The sequence below is a fragment of the Mercenaria mercenaria genome, chromosome 18, assembly GCF_021730395.1.
Source record: "Mercenaria mercenaria strain notata chromosome 18, MADL_Memer_1, whole genome shotgun sequence".
Lineage (NCBI taxonomy): Eukaryota > Metazoa > Mollusca > Bivalvia > Venerida > Veneridae > Mercenaria > Mercenaria mercenaria.
In genome coordinates, this window is record NC_069378.1 from 40,374,325 (window position 1) to 40,396,507 (window position 22,183).

The 22,183-nt window shown below is 36.0% G+C and overlaps 1 protein-coding gene across 2 annotated transcripts; it reads right to left on the reverse strand.

Annotated features, from left to right (window-relative positions):
• Window positions 1–4,490: 4,490 nt before the first annotated feature.
• On the reverse strand, window positions 4,491–17,847 carry LOC123538900 (uncharacterized). Of its 2 annotated transcripts, none has more exons than XR_008368438.1 (5): window positions 17,648–17,847; window positions 12,837–12,866; window positions 11,561–11,706; window positions 6,902–7,179; window positions 4,491–4,753 (listed from the first exon to the last, which is right to left on the reverse strand). XR_008368438.1 is itself a non-coding variant. In XM_053530540.1 (5 exons), exons 1-4 carry the CDS (start codon window positions 17,656–17,658, stop codon window positions 6,989–6,991), a joined length of 474 nt encoding a protein of 157 aa, XP_053386515.1. In that variant the 5' UTR covers window positions 17,659–17,847; the 3' UTR covers window positions 4,491–4,753; window positions 6,902–6,988. The 2 variants fall into 2 exon arrangements, 1 of the variants encoding a protein (XP_053386515.1); XM_053530540.1 differs by lacking the exon at window positions 12,837–12,866 and adding an exon at window positions 12,681–12,806.
• Between the last annotated feature and the right edge of the window lie 4,336 nt (window positions 17,848–22,183).

Consider the following 22,183-nt stretch of genomic DNA (forward strand, 5'->3'; position numbering starts at 1 on the left):
AAACAGGTAAGTACGCATCGTTCAATATCAGATCGTTAAAAAAAAGTATATTCTACTATTCCCAAACATGTCCCTTGCAAAAACACAATTTTCACCCCCAAAACCACAAATAAATTTTCATGATCCTGTTCGTCTGTTTAACATTCTTCCATTGGCAGCCTCGTTTAGAAATAAGGCTATTTTTAAGGCCGAATTAATAAATCCTGGCCAATTGTACCCACGTCTGCAAGCAAGCAAAACTTACTATGTTTTTTTCTTTCTTTTTTATTCAGGCAAAGCCACTGCATCTGAAGCAGAAGTACAGAGTATATTCACCCTCAGCTTTGCATACTGCATACAGAAGTGTTGTAGAAAATGGAACACATATTCTCATAGCAAGAGTGTTTGTGGTGCCCCAGCAGGCTCTTAGAGACAAGGTACTGAGCAAAATAGAGTATATTTGAATAGGCAAAATAGTACAGCATATCAAAACTCAAAACTATGGCAGACTATGGTTATGGTTATACCATGCTAGAATGTACAGCCATTTCCGTTGTTCATGCAGCTAGTCTTGGGAAAAGAACCAGGGACATTCCTTTGACATTAAGATGGATGGACGGTTTTCGCAAGCGTTGGCCAGAGATGAAAGTTTCTAATTCTAGAAGTGTTGAACATGTCAGAGCTAAAATGACTAGTGAAACAACAGTTAATGCATATGTCAGAAACTTACTTGACACTCTCACCAAATATGACTTACTTGATAAGCCACATAGAATATTTAATGTAGATGAAAAGGGAATATCTCTTAATCATAAACCACCCCATATTGTCTCATGTTCTAGTGGCCCACCTGCAGTTACTACTGATGAAAACAAAACCATAATCATACTAGGATGTGGAAATGCTGGTGGCATGGCTATACCTCCTTGTTATATGTTCTCTGGGAAACGTATGCTCGCTGAACTTCTTGCAGGATATTCTACGGGTACAGGTGGTACATTTAGCGAGTCAGGATGGTCTGCAATATTTAGGAAATACCTTTAGGAGCATTTTCTTAAGTACTTACCAGGAGGTAATGGTGAACCTGTTCTGTTTCTTTACGGTGGACACAAGTCTTATGTTTCAGTAGACTTGGTAGAGTGGACAAAGAGTTATAACATTATGATTTTTGTTCCTCCTGCCAACACTTTACAAATAGTCCCTTGATGTAGCAGTGTTTGGCCTACTGTGAAATCATTAATATTCGTGGGGGACTAATTTTCGTGGATTTCGTGGTTGAGTCAATCCACGAAATTTAATCCCAAAGAACAAGTAAAATTCCCATTCATTTTATGTTCAAAAGTTGAAATCCACGAATTCATATCCCCACGAAATTGTAGTTTTGAACAAAACCACGAACTTTCATGCCCACGAAATTAAATGATTTTACAGTATTCCAAAAAATATACAACAATCGGTGTCACAAGTTTATGTGTGTTACTTCTGCTACTATCACCAGTTTGCATGTAAAGATTACGTAAAAGAATTGTCCAGTGAAAACCTTCAGTCAGCTTTCAGAAAGACTGGAATATTTCCCCTAGACAAAGGTGCAATTGCAAGAGAAAGTCTTATTGCTGCAGTAGTGTTTCAGTGTGACAGTATGGACACTGAGAATGCTGATACACACAGCCAGGCTACAGTGGGAGAGTGTATTGTACTAGGAGAGGAGATGGCAGGGGAGTTTCTGTTGGAAAGAGAGATTACTTTGTGAAAAAGCAAAGCAGAAGCCAAGAAATACTATGAGTAGGATTGTGTCTGGGAAAGAGGTAACAAATCCGTCTATACTTGAATCTATGAAACAACATGAAGTAAATCAGAAAGGTCATAAAAGTTTCAGTCAACGAAATGCAGTTCAATGAAAGGTAAATAATGTGCACAAAATGTAAATTAGACTGTTGAACCCTAGCCTGGTTCCTCCTACATTAGAACTGATGATGGCCCATCTTCAGATTCTGATACAGATCAAGTAAATGAAAGTGAGCTGTGTTGTGTTTGTTTGAGATTAGATCGCTGGACTGGCCAAAAAGAAATTCTTAACGTTTGTTCAATGGGCACAATGTGATGGTATAAATAACCATGTTCCATGTAAACTTTGGATTCACTTGCAAGAGAAGTGTTGACAAGAATGAAAAAATTCTTTTGTCCTCACTCTTCTTCTTCCAATGAAGAATAACTGACTTTGATATTTTTTGTAAAGAAATATAGTTACGTATGTTTGACAGTTACTGTTTAATTGTTAATTATTTGCACTGTTATATCTTAAACAAACAACACTGATTTTTTTAATTTGTATACGCTGGTGGAACAAAGGAGACCACTTCCAATGTCACGAACTTAGAGAGGTAATTCTTATGACAGTATGGAACATGGTGTCCTACTTTGAAGTAAAATTCTGTAAATTTGCTGGCTTTGTGACATGGATCAACGGAACTGATGGAAGATAATAGATTTTATTAACAAATAAATGCAAATTTGTAAAATTTTATTCCATTGTGATTTATATATGATGCGTTGTTTGTTTATAGTCATGAACGTCCGATGGGCTAGGATATTATTCAAAACAAGATATGCAAAATAAACACCTCTACAGTTACACTCTGTGATACAATACCTACTTTTTCAATATGACCGATCTTACACGGTACCTAAAGCCTATTTGGCAGGTTTTACGGCATCACCCATGATGCAATGACATTTAGGGTACCCTGTGTGTTTACCATTTATGAAAGTACTTTACTTTATTAATTCCCCCAACTTTGTAATTACTTAAAATTAAAACTTTTAATATCTTCAAGAAAACAACGCAATGTTACTGTACGTTTTCATGCCCCTCTTCGAAGAAGGAGTGGTATATTGTTTTGCAGATGTCGGTCGGTCGGTCGGTCGGTCTGTATGTAGACCAACCTGTTTCCGGATGATAACTCAAGAACGCTTGGGCCTAGGATCATGAAAGTTAATAGGAAGGTTAGTCATCACCTGCAGATGACTCCTATTGATTTTGAGGTATGTCTGTCAAAGGTCAAGGTCACAGTGACCCTGAACAGTTAAACGGTTTCCGGATGATAAGTTGACTGGAAGGTTGGTCATGAACAGCAGATGATCTCTGTTAATTTTGAGGTCAGTAGATCAAAGTTCAAGGTCACAGTGACCCGGAACATTTAAATGGTTTCCGAAAAATAACTCAAAATTGCTTGGGCCATGGGATCATGAAAGTTAATAGGATGTTGGTCATGACCAGCAGATGACCCCTATTGATTTTGAGGTCATTTTGTCAAAGTTCAAGGTCAGATTGGCCAGGAACAGTTAAACGGTTTCTGAACGATATCTTGAGAACACTTGGGCCAAGGGTCATGAAAGATGATAGAGAGGTTCATTATGACCAGCAGATATCCCTATTGATTTTAAGGTCAGTAAGTCAAAGGTCAAGGTTACAGTGACCTGGAACATTTAAACCGTTTCCAGACAACTTGAGAACGCTTGGGCCTAGGATCATGACCGAAGACTTGATAGGAAGGTTGGCCATGACATGTAGATGACCCCTATAGATTTTGGAGTCTGTAGGCTAAAGGTCAAGGTCACATTGACCCGGGAGAGTTAAACCCTTTCCGTGAGAACGCTTGGGCCTAGGATCACTAAACTTAATATAGAGGTTGATCATGACCAGCAGATGACCCCTATGATTTTGAGGTCGATAGTTCAAATGTTACATTGAACCAGAACAGTAGAACGTTTGTTTGCAGTGAGCAAATAATTTCTGTTCCTTGTGTAGGCATAGGAAATAGAGATCAATATAATTGCACCTTTACTAATCCTACCAGGTGTTCTGTATTACAAAAGTGCTTCTATTGTGACATTTTGATACAAGCAAAACTGTATTATCTGCACTATTAATTACTTATAGGTATTTCATTTTATTATTGGCTTGTTAAAAGTTAACTTTTTACCTTTACTAAGTTGACAAAATCATAGGAACCATGTTTTGAGGGGTAAATCAAACACATATGAATAAATTCTAAATATTTTTGTTGTGCAAAAAAGTATGATATTGTGTCTAAAACAGCTTTCATTTTCCACTCAATTGTGTAATTGCAAGGAAAGTAAACTAATAGATATCTCTGCTTATAAGTACTAGCCAAAGGCAAGAGTTGTCATTCTTTGTGGATCACAACTTTAATTAAAAATTAAAACTTCTGTTATTGATTATTAACAAAACTATCATAAACTTCACATTTGTGAAATAATTTTTGGTTATTTGAAGGACTTGGAAATAAATTTCTATACTTTATTTAATGTATAACTATCATTGAAAATTTAAGGGTCTATCTCTACCTTGTGCAATTACTGAATGCATCAAGGGGAGCATTTCTTGTTCGACGAGCTCTTTATAATAGTGGTGAGATAAGAAACGGTTCACATACTGTTTTCATATAATATCTGAAATTAATATGTTGTTAAAAATCAATTACCTTTTCATTAGAATGTTCTCGCATTCTGTGAACTGAAGTTCCGGAGCTGGTATTCTACCAGCTTCTACCAGCTGCATGTCCTGGCATTGCAAATGCTTATTTTGTGGTTTCCCGCAATAAAACGACATTCCTAAGTTAATTTCAGTCATATTACAAACGTCTGTGTAATAAGTTAACTTCAGCAGGTGTGTAGCATTTGGATGACAGATAGTAGTTCCGTCGTAAGATCCACTCCTGAACTTTAAACCTATGTAACTGGTGGACAAAACCTGATAAATATAATGTACATATCAATATATTCCACTATAACATATGTTTTACTGTAAATGTATGTTCAGTGTGCAGATTACTTTTGTAAAAGCCACAAATGTTTCTGGCTTCAAATACAAGACAATGGGATCTCATATTAACTGTAAGTCATTTTCAGTTGTTTAAGTTTTAAAGAAATTCTTGTTTCTAATTGCTATGGCCTTACCAAGTTTAAAAGTTTTCATCAAATTTGTTGTTCGTATTTTATTTCAAAAACGGAAACTAATAGTTTGTAAGATTTGCTGTAACAAAATCTAAAAATGGTGAAAAAACAAAATCTAAATTCCTCTTCTAATTTGCACCAAGATTTCTTTGAAAATAAGACTGTTACATTTATTTAAAAACGCAAACGCCTTTGTTTCAGAATTACAGACCATATCAGTTTTTAGGAGCCCTCTTAAGAAGTAAAGAAATACAAAGGGAATTACCATTAAAAGCCTCGAGGAAATTTTATTATTAGTGACAGAATGGTTGTTAACAGGTCTCAACCAACGAAACACAATCAAAATTTTGGAAACTTAATATCACAGGCTCTTGTGCAAAATCTAGCAGGAGTTTTTAATCGGATCTTTACTGGTTTAGACAATCGTGAAACATCGGTTTTTTTCGTATTATCCGGTTAATATTTTATCCGGTTAGCATAAAGGCCGATGTGATCAGATTGCTGGTTCAGAGAGCTTTATTAAAAGTATCATTGATAGATTACACAAAATTCTTGAGGGGTCAAAAACATGTTTAGAGGTGGAATGCCTATTTAATATTATTATGCAATGAAGTGTCCATGATAACTTTGGGTTCTTGGTCAATGCCAGAGGCAGTGTTTTTTTCTGTTTTTTTTTTAGAATGCAGTTTGACTTCATACTGAGGATCTTGTGAACGGGCATTTCTTACCTACCTAGCGGGGAAAGACAATATTATCCGGACAGAAAATCACATTAACTTCTCCGTAGGGAAAAGAGATGCTACACATACGCACAATACCGTCATAATTAACGACGTATTATGCCACAATAGTGTTTTCAGTTTTGTTATATTTTCTGGTCCTTTGGGATCATGGAGTCCATTCAACATATGTGTATTAGAGTTCCGCTTAAGCCGGTGCTAGGGGGCGTGAGAGGCGTTGCACATTACATTACCTCTCATGAACAGACTCAATCATACCGAGTCTGCTATTATTCTTCTTGGTTTTTCATTCTTTGCTTCCAAATGATCTTTTTACAGATTTTATTAGTAAAGTTTAATCCACCATATCTTTGAAAATGTTGCAATGATAATATTACGATTTAGAAACATATCCGCCCGCCCCGTTTCGAAAGGTGGTCGTTGTTTTTCTCAATCTTTTATTCTTAAAGAGTTACTGCAACTTAGATTTTTAGTTATGCGTCGAGTTCTACGGGTAAACCTTTCTGTTGCTGGTCAGATGTTTTACCTTTCCATACAGAATAGATACGCAAATGTCCGAATGAATAGGTCTTTAAATATATTATATTACATAAACTAAACTGCTATAAATTATAGATAATTTTTTTATTATATGATTTGTACCTATTCTTTTGATCATTGGATAGATGATCAATTATTTCTTAAATGGTCACGTAGTGCAAATAAGAGGCTGATGTAAATACAGAATGAACAACTTTATAGTAACAAGTAGCGTCCGGCCATTTTTTTCTATAATAAGAGATCATATGCATATACATTACAATAGAGTGATCTTTCTCGACAGAGTCTTTCGCATCTACAAAATAGGGGCCTCTGTTGCCAAGTGGTTAAGGTCGTTGACTTCTTCATGTGAATAATTAAGCTACGTTACGGAAGGTCGGTGGTTCTATCAAGGTGCCCGTTCATTATGAAATTATGCACGGAGGGGCACCTAGCGTCTTCCTTCGCCATCAAAAGCTGGAAAGTCGCAATATGGTCTTTAATTTTTTTGGTGCAATGTTAAACACCCCCACACAAAGATAATTGTCATCAACTTAAATGATAAATGTTAAAGTAAGTGTAATATTTCGTCCTTTAAAAGGAAAAAGGCAGTGATTTATCTGCGTGAAAAATTCAGGCATAATATATGAAAATGTCTAATCAAATAGCTACAGATGCATACGTACTTGTGTTCTTATTCTATATATGGCTGTAATTGCATCTCTTGTATAGGCTAAAGTTACTTGAATTGTTGAAGTCTCGCTCCATAATGCCTAACATGTCACCGTTTGCGTTCCATCATTGTTATCAGTCACAACACAAGGGGCAGATGCTTTAAGCACTTTGTTCTCTATTGTTGCTCTTAGATGATCTCCCCTAGAATGTTTACGGTTGCCATAACCATCGTACAGTGTTACAATGGCTCGAATATCTTCACCAATATTGTAAGTCCCACTCACACGATCTTAAAGAACATTTAAACTATACAAGGCTCCATTTTTTATTTTATTCAGCCGGTAAAATCATTCATTGTAAATAACGGTTTCATATGGTATAAATTGATGCTTCTCTTTCGCTATTTTCTTTTATTTCAACATCAAACTTGACTCTTATACAATCGCATTTTTCATTATATATTTAGCAAATGATCAGTTATTTGAAGATAAATAAATAGCCAGAAAATATTTGCATGACTTCTAGCTCAATACAAAAGCGATCTACTAATTTGATATAATCCGAATGGTATCAATCGATCTACTTATTCTGTAACAGGTCTTTTTTGAAAATCGCGGATTTGTTTTGCAAGATCAGGAAATGAACTATACATCCAATTATGAATTTGTTAAACTAAAAAATACGCACTTATAGTTTTTATTCTGGAGAAAAAATGCAATAGAGTTATGATGATAATAGCTTGATCTGAGATGCTGTATTCGGCTTGAGTTGATTTTGCCATGTCGTATCACACGAGGCGTGCAGACGGCGAGTTTGATCCGATCTGGCAAAATGTATGAGAATCGAAAACAAAATCCCAGATCTATACCCGACCCGTGGTGACATTTCAACTTCATTATTTCACGACTTCTGCTTCCTGATTTCACGATTTCCACTTCATGAATTCACGAATTAACGATTTCTGCTTCCTGAATTCACGATTTCCACTTCATGAATTCACGATTTCACGATTACACGATTTCCACTTTATGAATTCACGATTTCACGAATTAACTTCACGATTTCTTGATTTCACGATTTCATGATCTCTTGATATCACGATTTCCACTTCATGAATTCACGATTTCACGATTTCTGCTTCCTGAATTCACGATTTCCACTTCATGAATTCACGATTTCACCATTGTGAAATCGTGAATTCGTGAAGTTGAAATCGTGAATTCATGAAGTGGAAATCGTGAACTCGTGAAGTGGAAATCGTGAAATCGTGAATTCATGAAGTTGAAATCGTGAAATCGTGAATTCGTGAAGTGGAAATCGTGAATTGGTGAAGTGGAAATCGTGAATTGGTGAAGTGGAAATCGTGAAATCGTGAATTCATGAAGTTGAAATCGTGAAATCGTGAATTCGTGAAGTGGAAATCGTGAATTCGTGAAGTGGAAATCGTGAATTCGTGAAGTGGAAATCGTGAAATCGTGAATTCATGAAGTTGAAATCGCGAATTCGTTAAGTGGAAATCGTCAATTCGTGAAGTGGAAATCGTGAAATCGTGAATTCGTGAAGTGGAAATCGTGAATTCAGGAAGCAGAAATCGTGAAATCGTGAATTCATGAAGTGGAAACCGTGAAATCATGAAGTGGAAATCGTGAATTCGTGAAGTGGAAATCGTGAAATCGTGAATTCGTGAAGTGGAAATCGTGAATTCAGGAAGCAGAAATCGTGAAATCGTGAATTCATGAAGTGGAAACCGTGAAATCAAGAAATCGTGAAGTTTTTTTCGTGAAATCGTGAATTCGTGAAATCGTGAATTCATGAAGTGAAAATCGTGAAATCGTGAATTCAAGAAGTGGAAATCGTGAATTCAGGAAGCAGAAATCGTGAAATCGTGAATTCATGAAGTGGAAATCGTGAAATCAAGAAATCGTGAAATCATGAAATCGTGAAATCAAGAAATCGTGAAGTTTTTTTCGTGAAATCGTGAATTCGTGAATTCAAGAAGTGGAAATCGTGAATTCAGGAAGCAGAAATTGTGAAATAGTGAAATAATGAAGTTGAAATGTCACCACGGGTCTTTCGTGATTCCCTTACCTATTACTTTTTTAACTTAATTTTTTTTTGTTATCGAACGAAATTTTCAGTGTTTATCGATGTTAAAATATAACTGAGTAGTTTTGTGTATGCGCTAAAAGGTTATGCATATTAAATGAATATAGTCCGGCAAATTACAATGCAAAAGGCATAATACGGATTTTTTTCTGCCTGATCGTATTTTCTTACAATACAATCCATACATATATATAAATTCTGTCAAAATATAGATTATATTTTACAAGGAATGTATAATATAATGATTTACAGAACAATAAAGTCATTTGAAAGGCTGTTTGCGGGATTTACTGTGTGCATACACGTTACGCATGTCTCAGAAGAATATAACAGTTTATAAATAGTCGTCATTGCATCATAAATCCCACATAAATCTGTTTGTTTGCTGGATTTAGCGCCGTTTTAACAGTATTGTGAGGACGGATGGCATTTGACTTCTAAGCATGACCTTGACCTTAGACCTAGGAACCTGGTTCTTGCGCACAACAATCCGTCTCATGATAGTGAACATTTATGCCAAGTTACATCAAAATCCCTCCATGCATGAAAAAGAAGTGTTCCAGACAAAGTCATTCTTGTATCTGACCTTTGGTATCTGTGTGTGACCTTAACCTTCGACCTAGGGACCAGGTTCGTGTGCATGACACTCCCTCTCATAGTGGTGAACATTTGTGCCAAGTAATGTTCAAATCCTGTTTTGCATGACAAAGTTATACACCGGACAGGAAAAATGTCCCATTGACATTTGATCTCCAATTGTGACCTTGACCTTTAAGCTAGGGTTCTGGTTGTTGCGTGTGACACGTCGTTTCATCATGGGGAACATTTATGCCAAGGAATAATAAAATCCCTTGATGGATGTCAGAGTTCTGGACTGGACAGGAAAAAAACCATATTGACCTTTGACCTCCAATTGTGACCTTGACCTTTCAGCTAGGGGTCAGGGTTTTGCGCATGACACGTTGTCTCATCATGGAAAACATTTTTGCCAAGTAATATTAAAATCCCTTCATGGATGACAGAGTTATGGACCGGACACGAAACAGACCCTGTTTATGCCACGTTAACATTTGACTGCCAAGTGTGACCTTGACCTTTGAGCTAGGGTCTGAAAGTTGTGCATGACACATCGTCTCATTATGAGGTATATTTGTGCCAAGTAATACTAAAATCCCTTCATGGATGGCAGTGTTCTGGACCGGACAGGAAAAAAGCCCTGTTGACCTTTGACCTCAAATTGTGACCTTGACCTTTAAGCTAGGGGTCCGGGTTTTGCGCCTGACACGTCGTCTCATCATGGGGAACATTTGTGCTACGTAATATTCAAATACCTTCATGGATTAGGCCAAGATGTTTACTTACTAAGTATGGTGTGTGCATTTTTCATCGACATGTGATTCTTAATGAGTATGGCAATATATCCCTTCATGGATGGAGTTATGGACCGGACACGAAATTGCGGACGGATGGACGGACGGACGGACGGAATGACGGACCCCGAAACTGGTTTTCATCCGGTAGGGGACTAATAACCTAGTTTTTCGTTCTTATGCGAAACAATCTATTAATCAGTCCTACGGCCTTCGTGATACATTTTTACGCATAAGAACTCAAAACACGGGTTATTTAAGCAATAATAAATCTGTTCCTATATTTTATCAGTTAATAAAATATGGGCAGGAGTTTGGATGCGTAATAACTAAGTCACGAGTGCGTAGCACGAGTGGTTTAATTATTCGCATCCGAACGACTGCTCATATTTTATTAACTGATAACATTATAGGAACATATTTATTATTTCGATTCTAACAACGCAAGTAGATCTAATTAATTCTTTTTTTATTGTACTAGATCTACATGTTATTCGGATCATATGCAGTATGGTTAGAAAGTGTTGCATAGCCAATGGAACGTATAGATATTTGTTCCTTTTTTTGTTTGAATTTTGAGAAGTATTCATAAACTAGTTATCTAACAGCTCGCAAATTATTTTATGAACAGAATAATCAAATTAGGTAAGTTGACCCTGTGTTACGAGTTACAAGCATAACTTTTAATTGACTTAACATCATTATGACGTCATACTTTATGTGATATATTTATGACGTCACAGTTGAATTATAAATGAGTAGGGGTGAAATGTAACAGCCAACCATATTTTATCGTAGATTCATGTACAGGCGATTTCGCTGTATGTTATATAGCAATTGCTGCGGATCGTTTTAGAATCTACGATAAACCACACATGGGAACTTACATTTTCTTAATTATTAGGCGTTTGAGGACGAAAGACGCATGGTTTAAGACACAGTGTCTTCTATCAATCGCGATTGCGGAAATCTTCAATGTTTATCGATGTTAAAATATAACTGAGTAGTTTTGTGTATGTGCTTTTCATCGAACAGGTTCTCCAAATTGTATTGTCCGCTAAGATATTTACAGCCTACTATATATAGTATTCAAAATAGTATCAAGGTTTTATAGACAAACCATATTTACATGATGTGTCTGCGGCGTCTGCAGAAACAACACAAGCTCGTATAAGAACTAAAAATGAATCAGACCTGTCAGTGATATTGCTGAGTGGTTTATCGAAGCTGCTTTGTTAACATATTCGCAAGGTTTAAACATGACAGCATCCTCTTCAAGTATGATGTTGTAAAACCTTGGGTCTCGTGGATCACTGATGCCATAGCCGTGTGAAGTGTTACTGGAAACAAATCTAAAATATATTTTTTTCTGAATTTTGCATTAATATGTATATATTTAACTAAACAGTGCAAAGAACAAGGATCTTTTAATCAACGGCTTTGTGACAGACTTATCATCAAGTGCAAAGACAAAATCTCATTTATTCACAAGCTTTGTGAACAACCTACTATCATAAACAGGCTACTGTCATAAAGCGCGAAGACAGAGACTCATCTTATAACTAGCTTTGTGCAAAACCTACTATCATAAAGTCTTATCACTAGTTTTGTGCACAGTCTATCTTCATAAAGTGCGAATCTAATCTCTAGCTTTGTACACAACGTACTCGCATAAAGACATAGGCTCATCTAATCACTAGCTTGGTGCACAGCGTACTCTCTTAAAGTGCGAAGACAAAAGTCTCATCTAATCACTAGCTTTGTGCACAGCGTACTCTCTTAAAGTGCGAAGACACAATAAGTGCGAAGACAAAAGTTTCATCTAATTACTATCTTTGTGCACAACGTACTCTCATAAAAACAAACACTCATGTAATCACTAGCTTTGTGCACAACGTACTCTCATAAAGTGCGAAGACAAAGACTCATCTGTGCACAATCTATTTTCATCAACTGCGAAAAAAAGACTCATCTAATTAATAGCTTTGTGCACAACGTACTCTCATAAAGTGCAAATATAAAGAATCGTCTAATCACATTACTTTTGTCTACAACCTACTATAATTATAAAGTGGGAAGGCGAAGTCCAATGTACTTTGTACACAGCTTATTGTCATTAAGGTTGAAGACAAAGACGTACCTTGTTATATTAGATATATCAACCTGTTGTCATATGACTTGCCTAATCATTAGGTCAGTTCACATGCTTGAAGAGAAAGACACATCTAGTTCTTAGCTTTGTTTCAAATCGTCTGTTATACAGTTTGAAGTGCCAAAAGGTCACTTCACCACCTTTTACAAGACAATTACTCACCTAATCATTAACTCCCCAGTTTTTGTAGATGTATAAAATATGTTTCCGTGTAACATAAACGTTAATGTCATTACATTTACAAGCAATGCAGCCACAATCACAATCGCTACTTTCCTAAGCATGTAACTGAAATAAATAAGAATAAAGGCAATTTACCTAATACGTTAGTCACAAAGTACTCATGTACTGAAAAAAGAAGAGTATTAGTAGAATCATAGCACACTATGGAATCCATTTTTCTTTCTTTCCATAAGCAGGGCTTCTTAAAGCAATGAAATATATGATTAGGCCAAGATGTTTACTTACTAAGTATGGTATGTGCATTTTTCATCGACATGGATTCTTAATGATTGTGGCAATATTAGTGGACCTGATTGGATAACGGCTAATACATAAAATATAACTAATATACCTAAGCAAATGACTGAAAATGACACTTCTTAATAAGAAAAATGGTAACCATTGTAGCACTTCATAACCCTAGCACGCAAACCTATATAGGGTCATTTCGGCTGTATCAGGACAAATGTACTATGTTGGTCCAACATGGGTCTCTTCTTGTAGTTTTTTGCAGAGATAAAAGCTTGCATGAAAAAACTTAACCAACAATTCTAACTCGAAGAGGGGGCATAACTAAAAGAAAAAGCAAAAGAAGAATTATAGAATCTATGCTGGACTATCAAACTTAGCAAGCGTACGAAGTTTCAATTCATCCCACTAATGGTTACTGCGACAAATAAACTGCTATGTCAAGAGAGGCGTAACTTTGAAGAAATGCAAAACAGAGTTACGGAACCCGTGCATTGCAGGTCAAAGTGTCAAGGTAAACGAGTTTGTGAAGTTTCAATACATTTCCATTTTTGTTTACTGACATATACCAGCTCACCAAAAACCAAATCGAGACGCGGACGCACCCACCAACTTACAGTCAGGAGAGGTATATCTTTAAAAAAAGCAAAAATGAGTTACGGATCCTGTGTATTGCATCTCAAGTCAAAGCATCACGGTAAACGAGTTTGTGAAGTTTCGACACATTTCCATTTTTGGTCACTGACATGTATCAGCTCACAAAACATCAAATCGAGACGCGGACTCACTCGCCAACTTACAGGTGAGTGCAATAGTTCTACTATTTCTCCGAACAATCTGGAAAAAAAACAAAGTCTAACGCACACTTTAAAGAGTTTGGGTATTTAATTGCACAAGATAAACACAACTGTAAGGTATATATACGCAGTTTTGTAGTGTTTAAATTGTAAATATTAAAAAGGACATGATCATTATACAATATACAATCATAAATAGTGCACTGTTTTGTCTGTCTATATCTGATTGGTTCAAATAAAGATAGACTGGTGAAAATAAACATAGCAATATCGGAAATCAAATTATACAAAAGAGATGAATGTGAATTGGCTGCCTTAGGAAGATCGAGTGCTTTAGTCAGACTGTTCGAGACACACAAGTGCTGAATCATTAATATTTCCAAAAAACGGATGGAATATTATTGTGGCTCGTTTCTCCCGCGCTTTGCGTTGGCGCCCCACCAGATTGACAACAGGACAGCACGACAAATCACTCATATTTGTCGTGTTGGCGCCCTCTCCATCACAACAGCACGAGGACACGACAGCGCATTCTTATTTGTAAATTGATGCATGAATTTGTTTTATGTGAAATTATTTCTTTTATGTTCTGGAAATATGCCACAATTCATAGTGTTTGCAATACCCGTCATTGAATGTGATATAGCAAAGGTAACCAGGCATGCGGAGGTAATCGACAAGTTTGCGGATTACACTGTAGACAGTACATGTATCCAAAACAGGAGCACTCAGATTTTTTGATTTTGACTATATAATCATCTTCTGTATTAGTAAGCAATGGCCAAAAGCAACAGCGGTGCAAAAACACACAATACTAGTATCTGTCTTGCTGCCATAGTCACGGTGAATGATCAATCCTATATTGTTGGTACAAAACTTGCGGTGCCTTTACTTTTTGGTATAAGCGACGAACTCTTATGTACAAAAAATGTAAACACGTTACGATGCAGCAGGCGAGTACGGCGAAAAATACGACATTAGAGACGTAAGTTGATTTTATTGATATTATCATGGAACATAAATAACTTCCAAACTTTCGCCTGCATGAAACAAAATGAAAAGCATCAACAGTCATTAAGTTTTACACTGCTGTACAAATGCAGCAAACGGAAACGTTCATTGCAATGTTTTTTTTTTAAGATTTGTGATAACTGAGCATAGTTTTTTTACGAATATATTCAATTTTTATCTATAGAAACAGTAAAAGAAAAGAAACCATTTTTTAAAACTAATTTCTACTTTTAAAAACACGATTTCATCAGATTTATAAAGCACCTAAATTTTACGTATAACATTGAACTGAGACACCACCGTCTTTTTTCCAAAACTTTAATGTAACATTAAGCAACTATATTTTGTTTTTCAGTGCCAAGCTCGGAAGCGGCGTCCATCGCTACTTTGGCTCCATAAGCCAAAACGAAGAAGACCATTGACAGACCGTGTAGATGTAGTAACTCCAAACTGCAGCTACAAACGTGAAGCCGACTTCAAATAAACTTCTTCGTGTGCCCGGAAACCCATTTAGAAAGTTGGAAGAAATTTTGAAGACTCTGTTACTAAAACACTTATCAGAAAAATGCAAGACCTGATTCCATCAGTATTACAGGTATTGCAATCTGCAGGAAATCTACATGACTTTTGTAACCTGTTAAGACTATTAAATTTCCAACAATAGCATAGCAATTCTTTTATTGCTTGACGTTGTGTGCGTTAGTATTCATTTTAGGTTACCGCTAAAACGACCTACGGAGATGATGCAATAGAATTTAGGCGACTAATATAAAGATTTTTTTTACGGAAAAGTACTGCGGTTCATGCTTGGAATGAAGTCAGCTGGACAAGTATTGAATGTCCAGTCTGAAAAGGGGTGCTTTGATCCTGGCGGAACGACAATCAACTTTGCAGTTCCTGGCCAAAATGCTATATCTCAGTTAAATACTGCCAATGTAAACATTTAGAATCGTGGTCAGTAGCGGGGCTCGAACCCACGACCCTCCATCAGTAAGAGGTTTAGAGATTACAAACTTCTCTATATATATGTATTCCCTGGATTCTACACCACGGACCCGGCCCGTACATACATGAAGTAGATTTTGAAAACGGGTCCCCTTAAATGCCTTTAATAGCCATTTGCACGTAAAAAATGCTGTTAAAATAGCTATTATAGTTCTTTGTCAGCAGTGGACGTTGACATTTTGAGGCCCGTCTTGTAAATTTTCATAAACCTAGCTTTCGGAGCGGGAGGTCGAATTCGAATCCCGTCAGGCCGGGGGTGGGTAATGCGCACAGAGAAAAAGATGTCTCAAAGTCCAAAGTTGACTGGCCTTTTCAATAGGGGCCTATAATATATTTTTTTTATAATAAACAAAGCCTTATACAACGATTAAAAACTGCGCGCGCATGTTTTGACAGGAAGGATTTTTTCAGCAAGAAACAGACACCCATCACAAATACCTGCAAAATTTATGTTTCCTTTACTCTGGTATCAATTATTTTTGACATAATATAGGTGTCTTTACACAAAAAATATACCGGTAGCTGACTTACTAAAAACTAAATAGCGCAAGATTTTTTTTCATTTGCGACAAGTTATTTCCACTATTTTTATGTGTAAACAGTATTCTAATGTTAAACACCATATAATTAAATATCCGAACAATACCAAAACACCAGGAATTGTATTTTAAATGCATTTTCAACACACATGTCACCTTCCTCTACGCTGACATGAAACTGAAAACACATTTTATTTCATACATCGGATACAAAATTTGGCAAAATACCTTGTCGATTATATTTTTAATCTTCAATTTGTTCCGTAAAATCATCCATTTTATGAATGATGATAAATAAGGTCACTACACTTCCGACTTACCTTGTTTATCCAAGACAAATAGGAAAAGTTTGGTACTTGTACGCACCAGTGAGTTGAAGACGTGATTTTTGTTCCAACATTATAGATTTATTCATACACGCGATAAAGAAAACTGAACGCTGACCGGTTTGCTGACCCAACACTGCATTACGTCCAATAACTCATATTTGCTAATTCATTACAGTTGTCTAAAGTTATATAATTGTGATTTTGTTTATTTTGTTTGGCTGGCAATAGACTTGTTTGTCTTTCACCGTCAACATTTAAAAAACCCATCGTAAATCTTGGAAGATAAATGACTGGTCATCAATTACTGTCCTGACCGCCTCGGTAACATTGTGGTAGAGCGCCCGCTTCGAGTGCTGGAGGTCGTGGATTCAATCCCCAGCCGCGTTATACCAAAAACGTTCAAGTAAAATGGTACTAGTAGCTTCCTCGCTCGGCGTTCAACATTAAGAGGATAGTGCTAGAACCGGTCGGCCCGATGTCAGTATAATGTAGATTAGTGTTTGCGTATGGTATCATGGTCCATTAATGCTATGTGTATTGATCATATCCAAATGAGAGCATCAAGTATTCACAATAATAATTGGGCTTTCTCACCATGGCTATACAAGAAATACCGTCAAAATTCAATGACTTAAACTCCAATTATAAAAAAAGCAGTTATACACACCTGAACCAGTCAGCACGCAGGCCACGCACGACACGTCACAACAACAACCAACACACACACACACACACAAACCACTATCCTGTTATCATTCTTGCCTTCAGGCAACAAGACAGAAGGTTGTTATAAATATTACACCCATATCCGATTTTTCCGAGAATATACAAACAGCATGCACCGGCGGACGATTTGAGTCCGATGATATTTAATCACCTAGAATATGAGGTGTTTGTCTGTACCAGTGTAGTATATCTCTCTTTCCATTAAGTTCTTAAGTGAAAGGAGACACGTTAAAAAGAAAGTCATTACTTACTTTTGAGCCATTATCGATTATTAAACCAGTTTATAAATATCCGTCTGTCAGTTGTTAATTCATTGTTGTTGTTACATAGAATTGTTTGCCTCCTTGTACCAGCAACAATATTAACTATTGTAAAATGTACGATAGCACTATGATATTGAAAATATAACTAAATATCGTACACATTTGTAGACCCTACTTTGAATGCAAGATCAAAATATGCCAAGTATGAGATAAAAGAATAATTGATCGGGATCATGTTTCAGTGGCATTATGTAACATACAAAATTTAATAGACACATAAGTTCAAAATGTCGGTGGTTAACAAAATAGGTCGTAGGTGGCAGACATGGCCTTCCATGTCAGGAGTTTGATAAATAGCTGCATAGAAATTATCAACATGTTATGTTATGTCCCGTAGTTTAATGTGTAGGTAGGTGTATTTGTAATTACACGTTCACTCGTAAATGAAATATGATATAAAATATCTATAAATATCAGTACAATATGTTGACCTCGTTAACTATTTCACAAGTGCCCGAAAATCTTCAGTATATCAAAGCCCCGTTATTCTTGTATTTTACATAAAACCGCACTGTTTAAACAAAGATACGCACAAAAGAAAAAAAGGTAATTAAAATTTACAAATCAATTTCTTTCTTCAACATAAAAATGAGAAAATCAGACAACGGCCTTTGAGGAGAAATCAATAATCAATAAAATCATGCATTTTATGCGGAGTCACAGTGGTTTCACATGATCTCGTTTCGTACAACCAAACAGGTTATGATATATGATTATATAGAGATACAAAAATGGAATGAATCCAGAATAAATTGATTTATCTTAAATTTGCTTGTTTCGCCCTCAATAGCTGTTCCATTATTTTCCATGTCTCGTATATTTCTACAATGACCGCAGTGTAAAATGCAGTTCATAATCTGGTTTCGTTTTAAGCAAAAACGTCCTGTATGTAAAATAATGTCATGCAGCTCGATTCGCTCGCGTTAATCATTGTATTAAGATGGCAGCGTAGTGTTTTTTTTTGCTAGATTTTAGGCAATTCCACGGTTCGCAACTGTTTTTTTTCTTTATTAAGTACAAAAAGTACTTCTGCTTTATATTTTCATATGGCGCTAAGGTAAGCTTCAAAATGAAAACATTAAATTTGACCCATGTGGTCACCTTAAAGAGGGGTAGACATTACAGCCTACCCCAAATCCCTCTTAAAGTCAAGAAAATCTAAGCATATCTTTCTTACTTACACTCGTTTGTGTACCTTCATACAATTACACCAGATTTTCATATAAATGAACCCTTATATAGGTTGCAAATCCCTGCTAATCAAAGTGTCTGTCAACCACTAAGTTTCAGGAGAAAAAGTAGGTCAAATGCACTTACTGTCCGTTTTGCTGTAGAAAACACCTTATTCGATCAAATCTGCCTCCAGAAATATTGTCCGTCACAAAATTTATGGATATAGGTGTAGCCAAATGTTCACATCTGCTATTTATAGGTACATGTACATGCATGTACACATTGATTTCTTTTAGAATAAACTTTCAATAATTAAAACATTTATGTTAATACTCTTTGAACAAAGCTACCCTAAATATCTAAAAAGAAAAATGACCGGGCCATAATTCGAAACTGCTTCGGTAAGTCTCTATGTATTATATAAGTTTTTTTTGTACAAAATCGAAATATCTGCACTGCACAGATAAAGTATATTTTCTGATCTGTTGAACAACAGTATACAAAATGACTGAATGATATTTTTATCATCGATGCAAAGTTTCTTTGATTTTCATGTTGAACTCAAACTGAATTCGACAAATTATACATGTTGTGATTATAGTTTCCTACTAATAAAACCTATATTTGAACCTTTTCATTGTCACAACATACCTAATATATTTACTCTAAGAACTGAATATTATATCATTAAACATAAATGTGGTAATAAATGCCATAGGCAATACAGTAAACAGTATCAGAACTTGCAACAACTTTTCCAGTCTGCAGGCGTTTTTATAACCGGTAAATTATGGATCCCTTATTAGTTTATACATAATTTACATTAGGTCGATTGTGAAGGAAGTTCTACAACTTAGATTATTTACACCTCATTCCTGATGGAATCCATCGCCACGAGGGTATGACAGAAGAGGCCAGTTTCCTCTTTTTAATGCTGGAGCTTCTGGTACTATTTTTCACGTCTTTGGTATGACGCGGCCGAGGATCGAACCTATGACCTCCAGCACACGAAGCGGACGCTCTACCACTAGGCTATCGAGGCGGTAAAATCCCTTAATATCATTAATTATGCACTAGTTTTAGCAAGACAGTGTATGTTGTGCAAAAGGGTAAATCTGCTAAGATGTATTTGGAACCGACTGGAAGTTGACTAATTGTCAGCCCTTTCAGTGTTATATTCAACTGCTATGCAGAACATTACGACCGCTTCCGATTCCAAAACTAGCCTCAGCTTCTGCTCTGCAATTTCAACGCAGCTTTGCTCATGAGCTGCAAAGCCTAGCAGCATCTAACCGAATAGCTGGAATAAATATTATCCACTGAGTACCTTCTTCTTTCCGATCCTCCGTACATTCTTTCATTACTGACACTGTTTGGATTCACCTCATGCTTTCATTTCATGATTTCTGACATCTATTATCATGGTTTCGTGCTTTAGATTCGTATTACTGAGAAGTTCCATCTTAAAAGACTTAAAGAAATGATATTTTGCCTGCTCAGCTTCAGAGTCTACTTTCTATAATAAAACTGCTTAAGGTAAGGAAAATTGGAAGACATGTGTCGTAAACAAGAAGAAGAAAATGTACACCCGATCCCCCCTCCCCCCCACACACACACACACACTTTTTTTTTCATTTATTAGTACTGGTCAGAATTTTACACATGTCCAGTTTGTACAGTTATATTTCTAAAAAGATTCATCCACCACCTCTGAGTCATTAGTTTTAGTTTTTATAATTAGTTTTAGAAAAGACTTTTTTATATTTTGCCAGTTTGAATGCATTTGATGGGATTTTCTTCAAATTTAAATTTGATATATAAAGACGAATTATTTTGTGAAAGATAGCCTAGACACTGCCTTACCAAAATGAGATATTTCAGTGGTAATTTGAGTACCGCAAAGCCCAATAAACTCAGTCTAAAAATATTCATTCGATATTGTTCAAGTATTCAACATTTAATTCTGCTGAGGACTAAAACTTCGATACAGTACACACAGTGTTGATTATGACGCATGCTTAAGTTTAAAATACATAGACTCAGAAACTTGAATTAAACTTGAATATGTATCTGCTTATCATTTGACAACTGGGTAAAATTTTTTGCGGGTTCAGTGTAAATATTAATGTAATTGCACTCTTTGTTCCTTAAGTTTTCTGTATACAATGCTTTCAAAATATTAATCTGCAACTACAAATCCTTTATTACGGAAGCAAAGAGGGTACACCCGACTTAATCTTTTATCTTGTTACCAAGTTTATTTTCTTAGTTTTTCCATCTCGTTCTCATATCATAACATCCCAGCTCGCAACCACGATACAGCGTCTCGAGTTTATATTTTTCTTTCTTGTTCGCAAGAAAATATTTCCCGACGTCCTTTTTCGTGGCGTGGGTCACCTTAACAAACATCCAGATCATTAAAACTAGTGGACATTGCACAGGAGAAAAATTTTCAATGACATCCTAATCTTGATGAAATTCTATGTTGAAAAAAAATACAAACTACAATTAATGGTGACCTGGAGAATTACGCCCCTTGGATATATGTTACATGGTACAGGCGGGTGGAAATATACATTGTAGGCCGAAGCAGTCTAACGGTTTCATTTACGTTTTGTTAGGTTTGTTACCGTTTATCAACATTGTTTCAGTTATGTACGCCGGTCAGTCAACTTGACTTCCTTAATTCTTTACCAGTACGAAACTGTATCTCTGAAGTAACTCACATCTTGCCGCATGTCTCATTTGTTTTAAATGTCACATTTAAGCGTATCAACCTAAAAGTTCACGAGCGCAGGTTGGTAACGAGTTACTTACCCCATTCCAGTAGGTTGGTATTTGAATACTTAGGGCCTGTTTCACAAAAAGCTACTTAATTCCCGCCTTAGTATTGAATATTAAAACACATTTATTTCGTAGGACATAACCTGCTTCATTTGAAAAGGGTGTATATAATTTCATTTTATGAAAGATCTATTTTATTTTTCTTCGGCTCAGATTCTAAGAATAGCCGAATAGTTAAAAAGAATTTACTTAAAATGATGTTCGTGAAACCATACTACCAAGTTTTATCTTTGTCCTAAGCAGACTTTAAGAAACGGGTCTCCGCGCAAACCATCATAGCAAGCGAATACTAGAATGTACATTTTCAATACAAATGCAAGCAAAGGGTGAAGAACATGTACGGAGAAAATGAAACCTGAGTTAGTTGAAAAATCAGGTCTGCCGGTAGAACACAAGGCTATCAAAAATTGACCCTAGGGCACGCTGTATGTTCTGCGTGAAGTTTTG

Coding starts and splice junctions, on each gene's coding strand:
- LOC123538900 (XM_053530540.1), bottom strand. Junction 11,707..12,680: donor ACTGGGGAGTTAATGATTAG/GTGAGTAATTGT, acceptor ATTTGTTTCCAG/TAACACTTCACACGGCTATG. Junction 7,180..11,560: donor CTCAGCAATATCACTGACAG/GTCTGATTCATT, acceptor ATGTTCTTTAAG/ATCGTGTGAGTGGGACTTAC.